The sequence below is a fragment of the Maniola hyperantus genome, chromosome 24, assembly GCF_902806685.2.
Source record: "Maniola hyperantus chromosome 24, iAphHyp1.2, whole genome shotgun sequence".
NCBI classification, from domain to species: domain Eukaryota; kingdom Metazoa; phylum Arthropoda; class Insecta; order Lepidoptera; family Nymphalidae; genus Maniola; species Maniola hyperantus.
In genome coordinates, this window is record NC_048559.1 from 8,831,581 (window position 1) to 8,854,633 (window position 23,053).

General features: G+C 40.4%; 3 protein-coding genes across 4 annotated transcripts in view; 1 reads left to right on the plus strand and 2 right to left on the minus strand.

The window, feature by feature from the left end:
• Nucleotides 1-294: 294 nt before the first annotated feature.
• Nucleotides 295-6,168, minus strand: LOC117993719 (FERRY endosomal RAB5 effector complex subunit 3). The gene is made up of 9 exons (XM_034981530.2): nucleotides 5,916-6,168; nucleotides 4,797-4,970; nucleotides 4,129-4,282; nucleotides 3,664-3,885; nucleotides 3,212-3,385; nucleotides 2,735-2,921; nucleotides 2,073-2,253; nucleotides 1,416-1,534; nucleotides 295-536 (listed from the first exon to the last, which is right to left on the minus strand). Exons 1-9 carry the CDS (start codon nucleotides 6,094-6,096, stop codon nucleotides 315-317), a joined length of 1,614 nt encoding a protein of 537 aa, XP_034837421.1. The 5' UTR covers nucleotides 6,097-6,168; the 3' UTR covers nucleotides 295-314.
• Nucleotides 6,169-7,847: 1,679 nt separating this feature from the next.
• On the minus strand, nucleotides 7,848-11,768 carry Mlc2 (myosin light chain 2). Its single transcript, XM_034981531.2, has 4 exons — nucleotides 11,613-11,768; nucleotides 9,826-9,999; nucleotides 8,476-8,817; nucleotides 7,848-8,112 (listed from the first exon to the last, which is right to left on the minus strand). Exons 1-4 carry the CDS (start codon nucleotides 11,613-11,615, stop codon nucleotides 8,035-8,037), a joined length of 597 nt encoding a protein of 198 aa, XP_034837422.1. The 5' UTR covers nucleotides 11,616-11,768; the 3' UTR covers nucleotides 7,848-8,034.
• A 3,392-nt stretch (nucleotides 11,769-15,160) lies between these two features.
• The window catches only part of Rsod (Related to Sod), a 36,589-nt gene continuing 28,696 nt past the window's right edge, over nucleotides 15,161-23,053 (plus strand). Inside the window, exons 1-7 of one of the 2 annotated variants that reach the window (XM_069506830.1) lie at nucleotides 15,161-15,516; nucleotides 18,451-18,907; nucleotides 19,194-19,625; nucleotides 19,710-19,975; nucleotides 20,892-21,078; nucleotides 21,735-21,912; nucleotides 22,312-22,529. In XM_069506830.1, coding sequence (XP_069362931.1) covers nucleotides 15,444-15,516; nucleotides 18,451-18,907; nucleotides 19,194-19,625; nucleotides 19,710-19,975; nucleotides 20,892-21,078; nucleotides 21,735-21,912; nucleotides 22,312-22,529 — 1,811 coding nt within the window. In that variant the 5' untranslated portion in view covers nucleotides 15,161-15,443. The remainder of the gene's footprint in view (nucleotides 15,517-18,450; nucleotides 18,908-19,193; nucleotides 19,626-19,709; nucleotides 19,976-20,891; nucleotides 21,079-21,734; nucleotides 21,913-22,311; nucleotides 22,530-23,053) is intronic. The other variant, XM_069506831.1, reaches the window with a different exon arrangement.

Below are 23,053 nucleotides of genomic sequence, written 5' to 3' on the forward strand. Positions count from 1 at the left end.
TGATGCAGCAAATGTCTTCCCTACCAATTTTGTTCTCAGTGTGTCCTGATCTTTAATTTTTATTTAATAGTAATTGTTTAATCGATTTTGACAAAATTCGGTACAGAGTTAGCTTATGGTCCGGGGAAGGACATAGGCTTTTTATCCCGGAAAATCAAAGAGTTCCCGTGGGATTTTAAAAAACCTAAATCAACGCGAACGAAGTCGCGGGCATCATCTAGTCACTAGTGGATAATAAAATACACGGGTAAATATTTATACTTTATTTTATTTACAGTTTTATATGTTTGAAACCTATCTGGCGCAGTTAGAATTCACTGAGTTGTAGTTTTCGCTCTCACAGGTCCAGAAACCCTGAAGATGGTGGGTAACAGGGCCGCGAGGGAGGAAAACAGCGCGGGTCTGATATCGGGAGGGACGGTGGCACAGAGGGTCCGGAGGTCTGCGCCGCCGCCGCCGCTGGCTTCCAGCACAAAGCCTTTCACGCACTTCAGTACCAGCTCCGCGCGGCGCATGCACCACGCTGCGGTCATTTCCTGTAGTGCGAGAAAGACGTTTTAATTCAATAATGCCTCAATAGCTCAACGGTTAAAGACCGGACTGAATTCTGAAAGGACGCCGGTTCGAGCGTTGCACTATTGTTGTACCTGCTCCTAGCACAAGCTCTATGCTTAGTTGGAGGGGTAAGGAGAGTCACGATTAGCATGGCTAATATTTTTTAAGAAAAAAGTATAACACGCAATGTTACTAATTCTAATCGGAACTAAATTTTAGAGTATTCGCATCTTTTTCATACCAATGCAATAAGAAAAGGACAAATACACTTAATTTTATTTAAAACTTTAGGTGCCAGTCATGAACATTGTGTTTAAGTTTGTAGAGTAGCACTAAAATTTAGTCTTTAATTTAAAATATATTTGCCGTCCTTTATCAGCAATATTAAAAAAAAAAAGATGCAGATACATTAAATTTTGTTGAGAGAAAGACATCAGAATCAACTTCAATTAAATAAAGTAAAAGTCCAAATATCTTGCTATACCTTTCTAATGCCCTCTGTACTAGATAAGTAGTACTTTTATAATAGTTTATGTCCTTCCCCGGGATGCAAGCTATCTCTGTACTAAATTTTGTCAAAATCGGTTGAACGGCTGGGCCGTGAAAGGCTAGCAGACAGCCAGACAGACAGACACACTTTCGCATTTATAATATTAGTATGGATTATAGGACGCCCTCCAGCACGATGGACCGACGATGTAAAGAGGCTGGCGGGAAGTGGCTGGATGAGGAAGGCTGAGGAACGGGTGTGGTGACGCTTTTTAGGGAATGCCTATGTCCAACAGTGGACGTTCACAGGCTGATGATGATGATGATGATGATATAATACTAGTATGGACTATGGACTATGAAAAAATTACCTCTGTCAGCTCATGTTTGAGTAGCAAGGGGAACGCGATGGAGGTAACGTCGTTACAGCACGCGGCTTTCAGTATGTTCCGTAGGCCGAGGATCGCCGGGTGTCGTGACGTCATGTCTCCTGCAAAACACCCACGTTATGGAAATCTATACCCTGTTCACTGAATCGGGCCAACATAGGGCGCTTTCAATGGGGATCCACACTGCCAATTTATCCCGACAGGTGGCGCATAAGCGAACCGGCTATAGAGGTAGTATCATCTGTAAACCAGCTGCGCGATTGCGGGAGAATGACAGCTACAATGTCACGATAGCAATCATCTCTGATTGGTTAACGCTCACTCACTATTGGCTACAATGCATTGTTGCATCAAGAATCGCACAAATTCAGCCAATCAGAACAATTGAGATTGTAATAATGATTGATGCAGGTTTTAGACAATCGCCCTACAGCTATACTGAGCTGTCAAACGCCATAATTAAAAAAAAAACATTGACATATAAACTAATGAAACCTCATTAATCTAAGTAAGAAACTGAAGATGACAGGTTGCAAAGACCGGCCCTCTTGTAACGCCCTCTGAGATCAGTTTTGCCTGTAGATTCCCGTTGTATGGCCGAGAACAGGACGCACTATGTGGTCGTGGGCGCTCACTCACCAGACTTGAGGGACTCGTCGTCCGCCACGAGGTGGAAGACCACATGAGCTTCGGCGAGGTTGCTGTGTCGAGTCACGAACACGTCGCCCGCTTGCAGTCTCAGCGCCCCTCGATGACGGTATCGCTGCTCCTTCTCACTCCCATCCTTACTGGACTGACGTTCAGCGTTGCGTTTCTCTACCTGCAAGAAATGGCAACTTCCCGCGTATGTTCGATTGTTCGATCGTGAATTTCTGTGTACGATACGTAACACGTCCGAGCCAAAATAAGACAAGTCACATCGACGACGAAAAAAACCTTTCAAGACAAGATTAAACACGAAAAAAGACCGTATTCTGTGCATATTCTTGCAAGAGAATTCTTGTCTTGCTATACGCAAATTTTAATTTCGGAGAAAGATTTATATATAGTCATTGTATAGCTGCAACATGACAAATCAGTTTGGCGGCATTTAGGAAGGTTCAAGATGTCTTTCATCCAAAATTCTAATTCTTCGCTAACTATGGGCCTCATAAAAAAAGCTCAGAGTCGCTAAGCGGGCGAGGGAGAGAGCTATGCTTGGAGTTTACGTGTCCAAATCTGAAATGAGGAGATCCGTGAGAACCATCAAGAATATATTATCATACATATATAGCATAGCCAGTCAGTACGTCACTCCTTACCGGCTCCTTGATGGCCTCAGCGATGTGCCTCAGCTGCGCGTCCACGTCGGGGAAGTGGTGTTCGGCCGCGGCGCGCGCCGAGCGCAGCAGCGGCGAGCGAGCCGGCACCGAGTCGACCAGTAACACGGCGCCGCTCAGCTCGCCTGAGTACAGAGCTAAGGCGGGCTGAGCCCCGGCCCAAGTACCCCTGCAACCATATACAGGGTGTAAAGCAACCTCCCTAAAAAGTGTTGAAGTAAGTTTTAACCATTTGTACAGCATCGTAAAAGTTGAGCACAGCAACAGTTTCCTTCAGCTGGTCTAACCACCGGATCTTCTTCCTCGTTCTCAACTATGAATAGTTTTTCAAATCAGTGGTATTACCCACTTTGAATGATTTAACTTTTGAATTTTGACTTTCGAAAAAACACTTCGTCTAAGCCCCTAGACTAGATAAATTGATGGCTGAAGAATCTTTGGCCACAATGATGCACTTACCCGTCAGCATCAGGTCTCTGCACAGAGCACAAGTGCATCATATCTAGCGCCGCGAGGCGAATGTTGTGTGTTTGCTTGAGCTGTGAGCCCAGGTGGATTGTGAAGCTCTCTTCCAGGCGAGGGGTCATTGGAAGAGGAGCCAGCTCCGTGGGGAAAGACATCAGCGGTGAATTGCTGTTGCAACAAATTAACTTTCTCATTATGCTAAATCAAAATAAAAACGCAATAGCATTCGTTATCTCCCCAGCAGACATTTTATTTATGCAAATAAAAACGAAAAGGTAACAAAAAATCTTTAATATTAGTTTTAGGTCGCTTCATGTCACGCCGAGGCAAGCCTTGTAACGCACACTCTGGTAATGCTACTAATTTTATTGGTGTTGGAAGTCACTAGTAATACAGTTTGTTTATCTGAATTCTGAACGTACATGATGAAATTGTACTTATAATACCTTGGCGTAATTTTCTCATCAGTCTGATACTCATTGATGGCAGTCATGAGCCAGGCTCTATGCGCCGCTCTCTGAGTATGCCTCAACGCGTCTAGTTGCGAGTCCCAGCGCCCAGCCGCTAAACTTTGCTGCTCAAAGTGCTGTACTGCAAGTTCATTGATCTCTTCTTCAGTGGTGAGTGTGTTTAATAAACGCATCTTCTCTTCCATTTCTTCTGTTTGTCTGTGAAATGCAAGGCAATTTAACATGGGGTTATTCAAGGGACGGACCAACTAATTCCTGAAAGACTGGCAACGCATTGGTAGTTCCTCTGGTACTGGAAAAAGTCAGGGGCGGCGGTAATCACTTAATATCAGGTGACCCGCTTCACCTCATCCTTTACCAGAAAAATATTAGTTTTTAAAAATTTATGATGAACTGAATTAGTATCTGGTGAATTCTGGTGTCATACCAAAAAATGCATACTTCTGTGTAAGCTTCTCAATATCTTCATCCCTATTCTTCAGCATGTTCATGACAGTCTTAGCGTAGTTGGCCTCCACCTGCAGGATCGTGTCTAGCGCTGGAGAGTGCACTAGTTTGTGGTATGCTGCAGCAAACACTTCCTCGTCCGAAGATCCTTCAACATTTTATACTTTCAAATTCAAATTTATCACTCACCTGGCACTCACTTGCTTAGTCGACGTTAGCTCGACTAGTTTTGAACCCATCCGGGGTCCATTTTCAAAGGGAGACAGCTCGGGCTGAGCGGGCAGCAGCGCGAGCGGACGCAGTTTTTACCGCAGCGCGTTCGTGAACTGACTCCCTTTGAAAAAGGACCCCGGATGGGTCTTGTGCGTTGCTGGAACGAGCTGCAGGTCAAATCCACGCTCATTGAGACAAACATTTGAGATGTCAAATTAAACTTGCGCTACTGATAAGTTTAAGTGTCTTAGTGAGCCTAAATAACAGATTTAGACTGAGTTTTATAAAACTTACTTTCTCTTTGCCTTAATAAGCAATCAAATGGAAATGAGTAGTAGATTAGACAACTAAATCTGTCTCATTTTAAGTCTAAGTAAAGACTGAGCAAAGTGAACACATAATAAATCTGAATTAAACTAAAATGGGAAGATATTAGAATGTATACAGACCTTTCTGTTCAGCAAAATCTATGACATTCTCTTTGAATAGCTTTTCCCAATTCTTGACGATACCTTCAATGTTGAGTTCACTATTTTTCAATTGATCTAAAAGTTTGGCGTCTCTCTCATTGTGGAATTGCTTTGTTTCCTCCGCCACAAACTCAGCTAGTTTTTCATTGAGTTCTGAAATAAAATTTCTCCATATATTTTGCATATTTTTTACAGCTTTCTATTCTAGGATACACAAGTAAAAAGTAGGTACCTAAAAAGGTATTTAAAAAGCATAATGGTTGGAACTATACCTAATATTATATTATAGTACTAAAAGATACCTGCCACTTTGTCTAAGTGGATTTAGGTTTTTTAATAATACCGTAGGAACACTTTGATTTGCCAGGATAAAAAGCCTATGTCCTTCCCTGGGATACAAGCTATTTCTGTACCGAATTTGGTCAAAATCGGTTGAACAGATGGGCTGTGAAAGGCTAGCAGACAGACAGACACACTTTAGCATTTATAATCATCATGATCAACCCATCGCCGGCTCACTACAGAGCACGGGTCTCCTCTCAGAGTGAGAAGGGTTTTGGCCATAGTCTACCACACTGGCCAAGTGCAGATTGGAAGACTTCACACACCTTTGAGGACATTATGGAGAACTCTCAGGCATGCAGGTTTCCTCACGATGTTTTCCTTCACCGTTAAAGCAAGTGATATTTTAATTACTTAAAAACGCACATAACTCCGAAAAGTTAGAGGTGCGTGCCCGGGATCGAACCCCCGACCTCCGATTGGAAGGCGGACGTCCTAACCACTAGGCTTCCACAGCTTTTTTATCCACAACAGCATTTATAATATTGGCGGAGGTGGCGAATTTGCACTATCACATCTAGGGTTTTCAATGATGGAAATAATTTATTACATGCAAAAAATATCGATAGGGATTTGTATATCTTAGCAAGATTTCTTGCGTCTTTGTAGCAGTAGGTATAAAAGATTCCTCCCTCAAATATTATGTGCGGCCCCTCGTACTATTGTATAGCAAAATCAATAAGTTTACATGTTTTTATGCCACCTAGCCGTAGTAAGTGGATAAAGTAAGCTGCTAAACCCATACCACGGTCTTACCATCTTCCAAGTACACAGGAATGTGGAACATCTTCAGGACTCTTTGCACGAGCTCTCTCGTCGACCCGCGGTGGGGTATTTCCACTGGAACCTCCAGCTTGAACAGCAAGTCTTCGTTTGTACATGTTGGATACGAGAATTTGAACGTTTTAGTTGTATTTCGTATAGTTTCAGCGGTCATTTTTCATCAAAATAGTAAAAAACACCCCAATCATTTGGTTTGTTGTTATAATTTGACATTTGACAACTTGTCATCAGTATTTCCACTTACGATTTTGGTTTCGCCCACCCAAGTTACTGTTAGATTTCGCCCTGAATTACCCCAAAAATATTTAAAATATCGTTTAATGACTCTAAACGTGACGAAAAATATGGTTATATGTAATATATTTCTACGGTTATACTCACCGGGATGGCCGTGTCTGCATAGGAAGCCGGTTTGCGGTCTTACTGGTCTCAAGTGGCCGCTCATTCAGATGACTGGATGCTTCAGCTAATACTGACATCCAGTAAATAAAACAGATTCAGATTCACGTATCCAGTTGACACGCACAGCCCGTTGTGAGGGTGGCTGGGGTGGGGTGGGCCAGCGGCACGCGCGTCGCGCAGTTTTAAACGCGACGCGTGCGCGAACTGACTTCCCTTGATAAAGGACCCCGGATGGGTTCGAAACTAGTCGGGCTAACGTCGACTGGATACGTGAGTATAGCCGTAGAAATATTATATTATATATAATGTAATCACTCACGATAGTTTAAACGCTAAAAAATTATGGCTGGCATGATCATTGATCATGGTTTTCCTCCATTTTCAAAATATAGGTAGATACCTAATAACTAGACTCATCAATTAATCTGAACCTAGTGAGTAAATAATTACATCCACGGATTATACTTATAAAAATACACTATTATTCCACAATGCAGAATGAACAATAATTCTGCCTTTTCAAGCCCTTTTGAATATATCCCTTTTCATAAATCAAAAAAATAAATAAAAAAATATACATTTGGTTACAAAACTTATGGTTTGTAGCCACGCAATCTGCACCCAACCTAACCTGTATTCGATAAAGTTCGATTCTAACAAAATTAACCTAACTAAATCCCTGTTAACATAAAAAAGACCTGTCATACCTGATTATTAGTTTTTCACCCTAAAATAAGGCGTAATTCCTAAAAGTGGAAACACTGCTTATTTTGTCATGTGTCAAAATTGACAAATTGTCAAACACAGAGGAATCCATAGAGTAAAGATAGTCTAAGGAGGAGTCACTAGGTATATTTTTTTTGTTATTTTTGTGAACTTGGCTCAATGTGAAAGGAAAACGAATTTGGCACCCCTTGAAAATTTCGATCTACCCACCATGACCCCCGGTGAAGCTTTGGGCTCGCCACCCACACGGTGACGCTGTAGCGGTCAGTAGGGCCTACTACGCAGCATAGGTACTTCGAAAACATCGTGAGGAAACCTGCATGCCTGAGTGTTCTCCATAATGTTCTCAAAGGTGTGTGAAGTCTATCAATCCACACATGGTCAGCGTGGTAGACTATGGCCAAAACCCTTCTCACTCTGAGAGGAGACCCTTGCTCTGTAGTGAGCCGGCGATGGGTTGATCACGATGAAGAGGTTATCACCCTCAGCAATGAGGATTAACAGCCGTACTCAGAGTAGCTTAATCGTTATTTGAGATTGAGTTAAACGAGACAGAGCTATATCTCTCACATAAATCTGTCTCGTTTTAACTCAATCTTAAGTAACGATTAGCGACTCTGAGTGCGGCGGTAAGTGTTGGTGTGTAATGATAAGTCAGGTTACTATTAATTTGGCCGCGTCGAGCCTTATCATTTAGTCAGACTTGATTTAAATACATAGTATTCCATACAGCCCCAACCCCCGTGAACACCCAGTTAGGGACAGTTTGACACGATCTTGGCATAGCAATAACTATATTTTCATTTTAAGTAATATAAATTATAAAATGGAAACAATAAATTAACATAGAGTTGTTGTTAAATAAAATAATAGATGTTCGGTTCCAATCGCGTTTAATCCGTGGAACCGCAGCGGGTCGGGTGGTAGCCCTTGGAACTTCTATCCTGAGCTGCTATTGGTCAGGTTACGCAGCCTCGCCGCCTTCCTCTTCCTCGGCACTGGCGGTCAGCATGGTGATCAGCTTGGTGGTGTCAATGAAGCCCTACGAAAAATAATAAGAACATTAAAAATCTGTTGCTTTTTGCCGTAAATTGCTTTATTTATAATCGACAGGGAACATTGTTTGCAATAAAAATATTCCAAGAGGACCAGGGTTCAGTTCTGGGCATGCGCAATACATCATGAGAAAACTTTTATACCTGAGAGTTCTCCAAAATGTTATCAAGGTTGTGTGAATTCTGTCAATCTGCATTTGGCCAGCGTGGTGGGCCCTTCTCTTTCTGAGAGATCTTTAGTCAGAACTCAGAAGCCGGCAATGAGTTGAGAATTAGATAATCAATGAAGAATAGATTGCACTCTGGTTTGGTGGCTAGGGCTACGGATGCAGGAATTATTTGGAACTAACCTTATCGTCAATGTCCATCTGGTCGTACGCTTCGTCGACCTCGTCGGCAGAGAACTTGTCTCCCCAGGTCATGAGGGCGTGCCTCAGCCTTTCCGAGTCGATCTTGCCGTCGTTGTCGAAGGTCTTGAAGGCGTTGATAACGACGTCATCGTCATCGGAGCCGCCGGACATGCGGCCGGCGAAGAGGGTGAGGAGCTGGGTGAAGTTGATGGGGCCGGACGCTTCGCCGACCATCTCGTCGAGCTCCTTCTCGCTGGCCAGTCTGCCGAGGGAGTCGAAGGTCGCGCGGAGGTCGTTCTTGCCGATGATACCATCTTTGTCGTGGTCCATTAGCTGGAAAGCCTGGAACCAAGAGAAAATGTTTGATATAGCTTTACTGCATCTTCGTTATACTTAGTATAGTTCACGACAGGTCGACATGGCTTTCGGGTTATGAGGCGGGGGGACGCCCCACACACCTGCACGCCACCCGCGCTATCCCGCACCGGGTTAGCGCAGGGGCTATGCTGGTTTCCGATTTTTAAAAGGAGTTCTAAAATGAATATACCTATTTGAGAGGCAATCTTAGGAACTACAATTTTGTCTAGCAATCTAGGTCAACAAACTGGAATCAACTTTGCCAAAGGCAATCAGCTGATAGTGTACGAACTTTAAATTATGCACCTGAACAATAAGTTTGTGAGTAAGTAGGTATTTGGTACTGATGTGATGACGATCGAAGATCAAATGTTTATAAACAATCTCATGAGCACGAGGACAATGTGCAACAACAGTATCTACGAACTACTGTGACACGTATTTATTATGATTGGGGTTTCTCTGTTCTACGGAATTGATAGATAAAATTCTGCATCATGCATAGGATAAACTGATATGACTAAATGGTAGATTACCAATATATTATTAATCACATTGTAATGCCCGGGTGATCTAGGTCAAAAAACAATGCCGAAAATCTAGTGACGTAACTCAAAATTATTAGGTACCTATGTTCCCGGCCTTAGAATGAAATGTACTTAGATTGATTTTTCATCTATCTGAACTTGAAGGTATCAGGAAGGATCCCGAGGTGCTGGCAAGGCGACCATGTACATCGGAAAACGGACTTTTTATTAAGTAGGTGGCGTCGTGGATGTCCACAAGGCCGTGTCCTGTAGAAATCACTGAGCAGTGAAACCAAAATATGGTCTCAGGTGCTAGAAATATTAACATGAGATGACGGGTGTCGTTTTCTCGGCTGGATGATTACGAAAATGACGTCTATTTTCAAACCCAAGATGGCCGCAAAAAACCTATTAAGCTACATTCAGAAGTAGAACGTCAGATGAAATAAGAATTTTTGATGCTGACCTCTTTGAATTCGGCGACCTGCTTCTGGGAGAACATGGAGAAGACATTGGAGCCAGTGCGCTTGGCCTTGCGGCTGCCACGCGATCCTTGTGATGATGGGGCGGGTGCTGGGGCCTCCTCTGCGGGTGCGTCTTCTTTTGCCTTCTTCTTCTTGATCTTCTTTTCCTTATCCGCCTAGAGGGGGAAAGAGATTGAAATTAAGTCTTTTAGGGAGCATTGTACACTTAACAGTTAAATCTGCTTGCGCTGTGTTTATTGCTGTACTTGTATTAAGCTATGGTTTGTGCGATGGGGTCATTCATCGACGACTTTAATAGGAATTTAATAAGGAACTCTTTTTTGTGTTTGGACAGGTTCAGTTATTTTAAAGTAGAAGAGCTTAAGGTATAAGATGCCACATAATATTTACAGTTATAAAATAAGTATTTATTTTATTTAATAATTAAAACTGGTAAATAGTGATTGATATACTTATTTCCTTTATACCTAATCAGGAGAGTAGCTGTTATCTTCAGAAACTCTTTTAAAGCCAAGAAGAATCCTTCCGATTGGACCAACCCAAACAATATTTTAATATCATGCATATTTCTACAGTTCATTTAATTATGTTTTGTTACTTCAATTGTTATAACTTATAATCACATTCTTTATTTAATTATTCTTTTACAAGGATTTAGGTAAATAATCGAATTAATATTTAGCAAGTTTTCCAAGAAATTATTGCCAAGTAAATCACTTTCCAATATCGATTTATTCAAAGATCGGTCTATTATTAAATCTCATTTGGCTGGATCCCGAGTATACATACATTCCACATCGTCTGTGGATATATTTAGACCAATCGGCATCAGCTTACAGCAGCCGGGAGCTCACAGTTACGTAAAACAATCCAAAATAGAATTTGTTCCAATTTATCTTTTAGCGCCAGATGGCATGGGAATTTATTTGAAAGGTACCTAACTAAATTAATAAGGTAAGTAAAGGTAACTAAAAGTAAGTTACCTACTATAACTTTATTCTTGGTTTTATGTCTAGGATATCTTGTAGCTACGAGTTTAAGCCTCATAATATTTCATCTGTGTACGAATTGAATTACATTAAATATTAGTTATTTTATTGTGTGCTGTTATTTATTTCTAGTTTTATTAGCAGTTTTATTATTTAAGTTTGCAGTCTTTTTTAAATATATAAGGTTTTTGTTGAGTTTAACTTTGTTCCTTTTGGATAACTAACTTTTAAACGTGACATATTTTATTCAATATCTTGATTGTCTCTACCTGCTTCTAAAACTCAGCCTTTACTTTTTACAACAGCATTAAACTGATTTTCGTTACAATTTTGTTAGGTTTGACTTGAAAGTCATTTATATAATTAAGTATAGCGTAAAGTTATTATGTTAACTTGAACTACATCTTAATTTAAATGAAGTTTAACCATTTCCTCGTGAAATTGTTGCGTTACTGTCGTAATTTCGATAATTTCTATTTCATTATTAACGGCATCTTAACGATTGCCATTAACATTAAGTTTTTAATTTATTCGATTAATTAGAACTACTTAATTATTTGAATGAACAGTTTAACTATTTCCTCAATATGTTTTTCTACTACTGCCACTATTTCGTATACTTTTATTTTATTAATATCAACTGTAGTTTAATAATCATCATTAACGCTAAGTTTAAGATCCAATTCGTTGTAACGATCAGCACTATCTTCGATATCGATTGTCCATTCACTTGGTTCACTTTTCACTGCTTGCACCACATACCACGTCACTTCACTTACCATTTTGTTAAGTTTGTTGGTTCGACGGAAGAGAGACTGTACCGCTCGGCAGTCCCACCCTGACTCCGAGCTACCGTTCCCGTTCCACCATCCAAGAGTCCCCCCCTCCCCCCTCTCGTCTTCACCTCCTGGTTTCGATTCCTCCGCTCGATCCCATATATAGTTACCCAAATAGGATCTGTACTGGGAATGCTTCAGAACGGTTTCGTCTGCTCAGACGCTCGGCCGCTCCTAATGGTTTAAAAATAAAATCAGCTGCCTACTTGAATTTTTAGTTTTGTCTCAGGACAATATAAATTCAAGATGGTGCGAACTTGGGGTTTGTGACAGTGGACTCATACGAGCTGATGGATTGGTTTGGAAAATTGGGTCGTTATTTAATGTTTTTGGGGTTGGCTTCGATATGTTCTCTGGCAAGTCATAGTCGTGAGCAGAATGGGCTGCTTGGATTAAATTTTTCCGTTCGGTAGTAAATTGTAGAAAGGATTGGGCATATTTTTTTGCCTCTCTGGTTTCTGTTTAATTTGTTGTCCGGTAAAACCGATTTCCTTTGCGTAGGTCACGGCCAAACTTACCTAGTTAGTTATTAACTGAATTGATGATTAATTTTATTAAAACTAGATGATGCCCGCGACTTCTGCGTGGAACTAGGTTTGTAAAGATCCTGTGGGAACTTTTTAATTTTCCGGGATAAAAAGTAGCCAATGTCCGGGGAAGGCCCCTGGATACAAGCTATCGCTGTACCAAATTTCGTCAAAATCGGTTGAAGGGATGGGAGCGTAAAAGGCTAGCAGCCGGCAGACGGACAGACAGACTTTCGAATTTATAATATTAGTATGGATTAGTAAGGTTTGTAGTTCCAAGTAAAGGTGACCTCGTAGCGGAAAGCGCAGCGAGAGACCCCTTCCTAGGTGGACAGTAGACATCAAATGAGTCAGGCAGAGAGCCACTGGATGACAGCGCGGCAGCGCAAGGCGCAAGGTGTGTGGAGATCCCTACAAGAGATCTAATATGAATCAATTATTTGACGACGAATGACGATGATGACGATAAATTGCGGTCATCGCAAATGTTGCTGCCTGCATGTATGACGTCTATGAATACCCACGTTGTAGTTGCACATGAGTTATTTTACTAAATTAGTTTTAGGTACCCAAGTTTTATTCGTTACATTGTTTGCGTCAAGTCAATAAAATAGGAGGGAAGATATTTGGCGTAACAGCCACGATGACGGACGCAGGCCAATCCGCGGGGCGTCGCAAGCTATTTTGAGCACGCAGTATGTGACTCATGTGGACAGGAATAGCTTCATTGTAATGTACACCCGACGGCGACGCGTCTCTTCTATACACACCTACCTACCTGCAGGGTTAGCATGGGCGGGGATATAATTTTCTCCCCGGGGAAAGGATAAAATCTTTATCCCCTCCGACAGCTTTATCCACTCTCCGAGCATGGGCTCACGGGTGGATATAATTATCCACAGTGAATAAAACGGGGGACTTTTCGGTTTTTGGATCTTTTCCTTTACCTTTATTGGGTTAATGGTAATTGGTATTTGGGACCTATGTTGGGTTTATGTTGGGATCCCAACCATATTCCAAACATAACCCAAACACAACCCAAACATAACACAAACACAACCCAAACATAACACAAACACAACCCAAACATAACCTAAACCCAACAGGTACCGCGAGACATGTTTTGATTTTTTAAGTTGAGAGATGAGAATAAACTTAAACCCACGTCTAATGTCGAGGATAAAATTGTCCCCGAATTAGGGATAAACTTCTCCTCTCCCCTGTTGCCGTGCTTTGAGAGGTGGACAAGTAAATTTTATCCCTCGTCAGTGGATATAATTGGGGGATAAAATTTTTGTCTCCTGCCCATGCTAGGGGGGCTGGTAGTTGGTACTACGTCAAAATAAAAGTGTATGAGACAGTGATAGCACATTTATAATTATAAATTGGTAGGTAGAGACTAGAAAGTAAAAAGACCTGTAGTACATTGACCGCAGATGAATTATATATTTATTTATAATGCAGATCTGCATTTGGATTACACAGTTGCGTTTCGTTGCATTGCGTTGCGATGCGATGTGATGCGATGAGTTGCGTTGCGATGCGATGTGTTGGTTGAAATGTAGAGTAGAGCCTGTGAAGTCTGGACAGATCTGGACATAATCATCTTCACAATGCATCGTCAGCACGGGTCTCATCTTAAATTGAGAAGAGTTTACGCTATAGTCAACCACGCTGGCCAAGTGTGGATTGGCAGACTTCTCAAACCTTTGAGAACATTATGGAGTATTGTCAATGTTATCTACTATTTTTATTTTTTTATTATATTCTATTCTACTATTGTGCTTGCAGCTAGTCATGTCTGAACATAAATAGTGCTGTAAAATCAACAATTTGTGCCTAGTTAGTGCAATAAATTATGAACTATGACGTCGGAAATCGGAATGAATATCTAAAGATAAAACCCCCATGTTTTTGTGTTGGGAGTTAAAAATAGGTTACATTTACTTGGTGACAATAGGTAGAGAATTGAGACCAATTATTTTATCCGCCTTACCTATTTTATAATTTCGGCACGTTTTCAATTTAGAAAATTATATCTGTAACACCTACCTAGATATGTTTGACTTCCGTGTTGCCGTGCGTTGCTTACAGTTGCTAAATTGTGAAGGCTAAGCAACCTTGAACCAAGTCGTTTACTGGATGGGTGACCGTTTTTTGTAAAGCTAAATAATTTCTTTTTGTATTTACTCCTGAGTCCTGATTCTTTTTATTTAGAGGAAACGGAAAAAAACGTGAGGCAAACTTTTCTGTAGATACTATAATTTAACATACCTACCTGTGGATTTGTGATGAGAAATTTTGACCATTATTTTGTTTAGAAAATTGGCTATTTTACTGATTTCCCGCGAATCACCGATTTAGCGCCAAAACAACATATAGGTACCTACTCCAAATACTCACTGCTTAACTATCGTACAGTTTAGAAGTAGATAAGTATATACATTCGCCTCTGAATACAATAGAATAGAGTAAATGTTGATTTTATTCAAATAGGTACTTATAATTTTTTTTTTTCACTAGTTCTGAATGCCATGAAACGAAGGAAGTTTGTACGATCAAAAATTGCAAATTTGAAGTGTTTTATTATACTCTTAAAGCCGTAGCGTTGAGCAATTATGTTAATTGTGATCTTAGAAAATAATCATAGGGGTGTTTATTAATAGGTTGACAGCCATGCTCCTTCCGAATCCTGGAAGCGGATTGCTTAGGAGGAGAATTTAGAAAAATCCTTTCTTAATGGACCTACTCTTTACAACAAATATACCCTCCAAATTTAATGTCTCTAGGACCAGCGGTTTAGGCTGTGCATTGATATATAAGTCAGTCAGTCAGTCAGTCAGGACTTTAAATTTTATATATACAGATGACGTATGTACATAATTATTATCTTCCCACAATCATTAGTTGCGAGTTCTGAGAGATTTTTTTTTCCCTGAAAGTTACTTATCACTTTTCATCAACAAAAAGCTAATCTGAATTCTGAAAGGTGGTGTGTCGATGACATTGACCTAAGATTTGCTGACCGTTTCTGTACTGTATGATTGCTAAACTATGTCACAACTTAAGAATGCGTAACCGGTACTATACTACGCATTATACTCTATCTCTGTCTACCAATACAACCTTCTCTTTCCTTAAGTTGTTGTTCCATTGACTCACTGCCTTTCACTTAAAGTAACAGACAGACATGCATTTAGTGAAATAGTTAGCAAAGTGATGAAAATATGTTTACGTAAAAACAAAAATGTGTAACCAACTTAGTCATTTACCAAAGTTTATGTGCTTAGTTATTATTATTATCTTAGTGTTTATTACTGGTAAGTAAGGTCGTTTATTTAAGTAACCTAAGTATGGAAAAAGTGTTTAGATTCAAGTTTAAGCAACTTAAATTGCATGGTTCTTTCTTACCTAGGATTTAAAACAATTTCAGTTTTTAAATGTTTTCCCGATTTAGGCTTGAAAATTCGCTTAGGTACATATCTCCCTAGCCATACTTAGTACAATATTAAAAACAAGTTAAACTCAAACTAGACGATTCCCGCGACTTCGTTCGCGTAGATTTAGATTTTTAAAAATCCCTTGGGAACTCTATGATTTTCCGGGATAAAAAGTAGCCTATGTCCTTCCCCGGGATGCTAGCTATCTCTGTACAAAATTTCGTCAAAATCGTTTTACGGACGGGCCGTGATAGGTTAGCAGACAGGCAGACAGGCAGACAGACAGACAGACAGACACACTTTCGCATGTATAATATTAGTATGGAAGTATGGATACTGGATAGTATGGATTACAAAGATGGATTTCTAAGGACAAATTACTTAACTTAAACTTAACTGCCATAAAGATCCCTTTAAAACACGGTGTTTATTCAGAACTAAACTATATTATGTAGAGGTATAATTTTAGGTTCACTAATGAATGACAAAAAACGTATGACAAATTATCAGTTCACCAAAAACTTTTGAAAAACTAATCAAATCACAAACGTCGTATACCGCAAACATATCATTTTACAAAAGATCATTTGACAAATATTTTATTCACAAATGTTTTACTTTGCAAATTTGCTGAATGTTAAAATATCATTTAAAAATTTATTATTTCAAATTCGCGATTTTACAAAATAATAGATGATAAATTTATTATTTAATAAAATAACTAATTAACAAAAAACACACAAAAAGTCTGTTTTGCATACATATGCAAACCCCTATGCAACGCAGCAATAATATCATGGGGCTCCTTTTTTCTGGGTGGTAAAAAAAGAAATAACCCACGAAGGAGATGGCGGGGTCATCCTCTTCTAACCTAACCGTTCCGAGTCGGAGTGCCCCAAGTCCCGAGCTCGCTTCGCTCGCTCTTGACGGTGGGAGCGGGAGGGAGGAAAGAGACCCCCCACCATAGTGGTGGTCTCTTCTCGTCGGCCGGGGCCCGTCGAGAAGAGAAGAGAAAAGAAGAGTCTCTTTCCACCCCTCCTTTTTTCTGGATGGAAAGAGACCCCCCATTATAGTAAGCGGTCTCTCTTAAAAAAAGTGCGATATATTGTTTTACTAATTAACACGATTAAAGAAATCAATTGTTTGTCAAATGATATTTTATGAAATAAAAATTTGTCTGGTAATTTGTTTTATCAAGTGAATTATTTGTAGAAACATAAGTTTTATAACGATCATAAAACGATTCATAATTTTGGCAAAATTTGTTTGGGAAATGAAACTTTGTCATTTGTTTTTTGTCAATTGATCGGTCACCATAATTTTATTTACGGACCGAATTATATATTTTTTTAATTAGGTACCTTCTTAAGAAGGTAGTGGAAAATACTTTATATTATTATAGCGAAGGTCTTACGGATCAAAAATAAACCAAATAAAATACCTAATCGTTGACCAAAATAATTGACCTTTGCAAATGTAACAAACAATTATAGACTTTTTGTCTATACTGATAAAATTCGTTTTGCATTTGTTTAATGAATTTGCACGTTGTTTCTGTTGTGAATATTTCGTGTTTTCCAATATACAACTTATAAGAAGGTGTTAAGACTTAGATTTGTGTACGCATTGGAAGATATTGGAAAGCTAGGTGATGTACTTACAGCTTACTTACAGGCAACTAAGTATGATTTCTATGACACTGCACCAATTAACTATTAAGTAACGACTTTACATAAGTGAATGTTACATAATCTGGTACCACATAATATACAGGGTGTAACCAGAACGCTGGCAAAAACGAAGACAGGTGATACTGCTGATGATTAGGTACTGATAAGAACACCAAAAGAAAAACGCGAAAAAATAAAAATAAAAATCCTAAGTTTTGCAAAAGTTCACAATATATTGCAAATAAAACATCTGAAAGACGCTAGAGGTCAACGAACGTTGCGTAAGTAGGCCATTCGGAGTCAATGCCACGTCGTAGGCGGGGAATTGACCCGAGTTTTGCACGCTATACATTGCGGATTTGAAAAATACTAAATCACTAAAGCTACAAAATGAGGCAAATGGTTATGGTATTTGCTTGTGTTTAGGTAGTACATAACAATAACGCGAAGTTTTTGCTAGCGTTCTGGTTACACCCTGTATAATAGTACTAAACACCGTACAGTTACAGTCCACAATAGTCCTAATGGTATGAAAGTGTGTGTAACAAAAGGTCATCATCATCATCATGATCAACCTATCGCCGGTCCACTAGGTACCTACTGAGAACGAGTCTCCTCAGAATAAGAAGGATTTTGGCCATAGTCCGTCACGCGAGCCCAGGGTGGATTACCAGACTTCACACCTTTTAAAACATTATGAAGAACGGTTTTTTTAAGAATACTATTAGGACTAATATTCCCGTTTCCCCTCCAACTTGTGCTACTGTACGACAATTATAGTGCAACAGGTGGGGTTGAACCGCCGACCTTTCGGAATTCAGTCCGCTCCTCAACCGTTGAGTTATTGAGGCTCGAAATTTATTACCTACCAGTAAGCTTGTGGCATGTTTGATAACGTTTTCTTGTAAACTAAACATATTTATAAAAGCACTAGCTAGCTGCCCTGGTGAACTTCGTACCGCCCAACAGTCGATTCTTTTTCAGGATTTTTTTTAAATTTTTCTCTCCGTAAGAACCATCCTTGTACTTCAAGGAACATTATATAAAAAGAATTAGCGAAATCGGTTCAGCTGTTCTCGAGATTTCCGATCAGCACCACATTCAGCGATTCATTTTTATATAAAGAGATATATTCTTTTCTTAGAAATCAACGCACTAGTTCTACGCGCCTACATCTCCCAGCATGGCTTACACGGAGAAATCGAATTCTCGCACAAAAACGACACCTTCATCAGCATCAGAACCAACCTCAAACCAACCCTTCAATACCCGGACGGTGTATGGAGATGGACTATCCACGAATTTCCCGTGGACTATAGAGATCTGTCCAACGAGAGATGCTCTATTGATAATTTGGGGACAGAGCTGATAGATCTGACTGAGGAGTTGGGCTATTTGATAGTACCTGGCAAAGACCATGCAGAGTATGAAAGTAAGAACTCTTTGACTGGTGCTCTTGGGCTTTGGGGTAAAAGCATTTTATTGGAAAACGCTGAAAGGGATCGAACAATTTGTGCGTCGATCTTGTCGACGGATAAGCTTTATGAAAAACACGCTGTGGCTAGGTTTACGGCTCCGATTGCTGGGACTTTGGATTTTAGGTAAGTAAGTAGGTACTAACATAAGTTTTAACAGCTTTCACAATAAAAAGAAACATCTCGGTAGGAACGGCGTTCCGAAGGTAAATTAAATTATTTGACGATTTAAAAGCACTTGTAAAAGTAAACTTGTGTGCATTCAATATTTATGCAAAAAGTTTAAAAACCGTGTCTAATATAGTTTTTTGGAATTGAATTAGAATTTTTAAATGCAAAAGCAGAATAATCAAAAGGAATGAGCAAAGAAGAGAAGACTTAATTAATAAATGTTATTTGCATTTTTATTCAGGTGGTTATCAGCCCGAGAGTTTGACGAGACAGATTCCTACCTCCAAGCCGATCTGTACCACGCCAAAGGTGTCAAAGTCAGGAATGGCTTCACTGAACATAAGTGGAAACTATTCGTTACTGATATCTTCGATTCTGATAAGGGAAGCCATGAAGATAACTGTAATGTCCTCCAACTAGTGTTTGACCCTGATAATAGTGGAGATGGTATGAGCATAGGGGATCTAGACAGTCGTTTAGGTCTTATCAAAGTAGCCACAGATGCCAATGAAAAGAAAATGAAGAAACTATACAAAGATGAGGTTTTGAACGTTTTGAGGAGTGACATGGAAGCGACGAAAAGGAATTTGTACGTTGTGATATTTGATGAGAGACATGCTGATAGCTTTCTGGCCTGCGCTAAGTTAAGGCTGATACCACCAAAGTTTACCAAGTAAGTGCCATATACGTTTTCACAGAACATTCTAAGTTTGGAACCTAGATTGCCCAGCTTTAACGCATTTTCTATTAAATCTAGAGCCCTAATCAACATGGATGGCATTCGAGGCACAGTGGAATTCACCCAGCGCACTCCCTTCGACCCGACCTGGGCCAACTTCCAACTTGGTGCATCTGACCAGGATTACGAGTCCAACCTGCGCTTCGTGAGCTCCATGACCCAGTACATCATCAGGGAGCTGCCTCCGAAGCTGCTGGAGGCAGAGCAGTGGAACAACATTTGCAACACCACGGGGAATTTGTTTAATCCTACAGAAGTTGATGTTAAGAATTTACCACCTCCGGGTAAGTCTAAAAAATTATTATTATTAGTGTTAAATGTTTTCGAGACTTTAACAAATAACTATTTCATAATACTAAAATATTATAATATAAATTGTTTAAAACGCACATAACTCCTGAAAGTTGAGAAATCACTTCGCTTTCACGGATCTACTAGGCTCTCGCGGAGCTATTTTGACGGTTTGTACAAAACCAAATTGCTATCTGACTCCATAATTTAAAAGCAACTTAAGGGAAATGAGAAGCTGATCAGGTTACGAAATAAATTTCTCATTTGATATTCCCAGCAGATTTTTAAATTAGTCAGTAGGTACTACAATTTAGGTCCATTTGATATCGTTCAAGGTTTCAGTTAATTTCAAGAGGTATATTTACGTAGCATCGGCCGTATTTCCCGATTTCTTGGAACAGTTCCAGTCTCAATATTATGTTTACGTTGGTACACTGGGCGTGGAATTCGGATGTTAGCATTCCTTTAGCCCAAGACACAATCTTGTGGCTTTTGTCGATGAATATGCCACGACATTGCGCTGTCATGCTGATTGTGCTTGGGCTGCGGGAATACATCTCAGATATACCTAATGCATCATTTGCTATGATTAACTACTTTATGTTGTATATGCTTGTCATAATATATCTACATAAAAAGATATATCCTGCTTCAGTGTCGTCACTTTTATGAAAACACTAATTATTCTGGTAACGTCTTACCTTAACCATGGCTATTTTATGTTGTTACCTTCGTGTTTTCGATGACAAACATCCTGATGTAAAATCTGGTTGAATTCCAATGTGGGAGTTGGTACCTTAGATAAATCCTTATGCTTAAGAAACTGATTGAGTGTTCAGTATAAAATTAATAGATCGGTCATCAATTTTTTTTTGTTTGTTTGTTCACTTTAGTTGTTTGTTTATCCAGGTATGGGTACACAGGACCAGTACCCGGTGGGCGACCTGCTAGGCAAGTACAAGGAGCGCACGGAGTACTTGAACCATAAGTACTTACTACCGGGGCTGGTGAATGAGCTCAGTGGCGCCTACTGGGACGTATTCCTGCCTCTGAGTGGAAGACACAGCGTGATGCATCGATCTGTCGTGTTGACGAGGCTAGTAAAGTTCCTGGTACCATAATATTATCAGATCAGAGCGTTCCGGTACGATGCTGTGTAGAAACCAATAAGGGATATGGGTTTAACAAAACTGCCCTTAAAAGTTAGCCCGCTTTCGTTTCTGCTTGCGTTTGGCGAAAGTTCGCCAAAAGACAAATCTTCAAGGCAGTTGCCAGTGGAGCCATTCCATGCCATTCGGCGAGTGTTTGGCAAATTTACCTACAACGAATTTCCTTTGATGCGGGCGAAATTGACGCCGATTTTCTTTGATGCGGGCCAAATTGCCGCTCTATACGATAGTTCGGCGAATATTTTGCGAATGTCAAATTTCACGATTGATGCCGGCCCCACCGACGAATGTTTGCCGAAGATTTGCCGAATGTTCGCCAATGGAGCCACACCACGTCCGCCTCACATTCGGGAGGTCAGAGGAGGTGAAGGAAAACATCGTGAGGAAACCTGCATGCCTGAGAGTTCTCCATAATGTTCTCAAAGGTGTTTGAAGTCTGCTAGTTCGCACTTAGCCAGCGTGGTGGCCAAACCTTTCTCATATTAAGAGGAGACCGGAGACTCAGTATGAGCCGGCTATGGGTTGATCATGATGATGATCTAGTGGAAATATAAATTTTATATAAATCTGTTATTACTTATAGGAGACAGCCCAAAAGGGAGATATGTGCCACCATCCACTCGTACGAGTACGGCACAGAGTACCAGACACAGATGAGCTCAGCGCAGGTCATTTTCCGCTACCCCCTGGTGGGGAGGGTCATATTCCGACAGCCGCTGGAGAGGCCGTGGGAGGACACCACCATCATCATCGAAAGTATGGTAAGATCCTCTAAATTCAATTATTACAGGAGACACCCCAAAAGGAAGATGTAGGTATGTGCCACCATCCTCATGTACGGGAGTGGTGTGTAGGCTCGACCGTACCAAAGGGAGATCTCCCACCGAGCGGTTGCCTTGCTTGGTAGCGCCAGCTGAACCGACGGTTGTATCTTGAAACTTTTATATACATATAGTGCAGGTTCTTAAACACTCCGTTCGTGCGATTCAGATTTGCGTGTTCTACTTTCACTTCCGATGAAGGTACCCGTGCTGCCATCTAGTGAGGGCGTCGTGAATAGTCAAGGCTTGGGTTCTGAAAACTTGTCCTTCGGCCAACCGGAGAAGACCCTGTCGTCGGTGAAAACTTGTATCTGAATAAAATAAAATAAAAATATGTAGGTTCACGCGGATGGAGCGGCCATAAACAACACGTTCGAGCACCGCTGGGCGATACACGAGAACCCGCCAGGCAAGGACTATTACAACTGGACGCAGAGGTGCTTGAGTGCCGGCAAGGTGCTGCAGCAGCAGGGCCTGGACGTGGACACCAGGCATCCCGAGCATTACTGCCGACTGGGGCTTGAAGGACTCTGTCAGTTGGGAGACTTCACTACGAGGTATGACTTCACTCGACTATCTATTTTAGCTATATCTGTACCAAATCTAATAAGCGCTGTACCTATGTTTTTTTTTACACGTGCAAGATATATAGCATTTATGCTGAGTTGGGACCTTTTATCTTTGGGTTGTGTCACACATGAAATAAGTAGTCTCATTCTTCTGCTTGAGATCTTTTGACTTTACTGATCGGTTTAACTGGTAATGTGTGGCACAACTTTCAAAAATAAACGTTTTTTTCTTTCTTTTTCTTTCAGTCAGTCAGTCCGTCAGCCTTTACGTTTACATGTATAGATGTAAGATAAGTATATTTAGAAGGTTCACAACTGCATGTTTTTTTTTTTTTTCTAGATTTTTGTAGAGGGTTTGTTTACAACCTAAGCATGTCACCCTCATAGGAGCAAACATTTCATTATGTTCTAACTTCTCAGGTTTGAGTACGTTTTATACAGCTTGCACAGTGCTCTGGCCTCCTTAGACAAAGGGAGGGCCAAAACACTGTTACAAGTACCCACATCTCTCA

Excerpts from the sequence above, each read along its gene's own strand:
- LOC117993719 (XM_034981530.2), bottom strand. The coding sequence starts at position 6,096 with ATGACCGCTGAAACTATACGAAATACAACTAAAACGTTCAAATTCTCG. Across the intron at positions 3,386-3,663 it reads GATGAGAAAATTACGCCAAG|CAATTCACCGCTGATGTCTT; the intron begins GTATTATAAGTA and ends TTGTTGCAACAG. Across the intron at positions 2,254-2,734 it reads CTGAGGCCATCAAGGAGCCG|GTAGAGAAACGCAACGCTGA; the intron begins GTAAGGAGTGAC and ends CATTTCTTGCAG.
- Mlc2 (XM_034981531.2), bottom strand. Across the intron at positions 8,818-9,825 it reads AGGTCGCCGAATTCAAAGAG|GCTTTCCAGCTAATGGACCA; the intron begins GTCAGCATCAAA and ends TCTTGGTTCCAG. Across the intron at positions 8,113-8,475 it reads AGATGGACATTGACGATAAG|GGCTTCATTGACACCACCAA; the intron begins GTTAGTTCCAAA and ends TATTTTTCGTAG.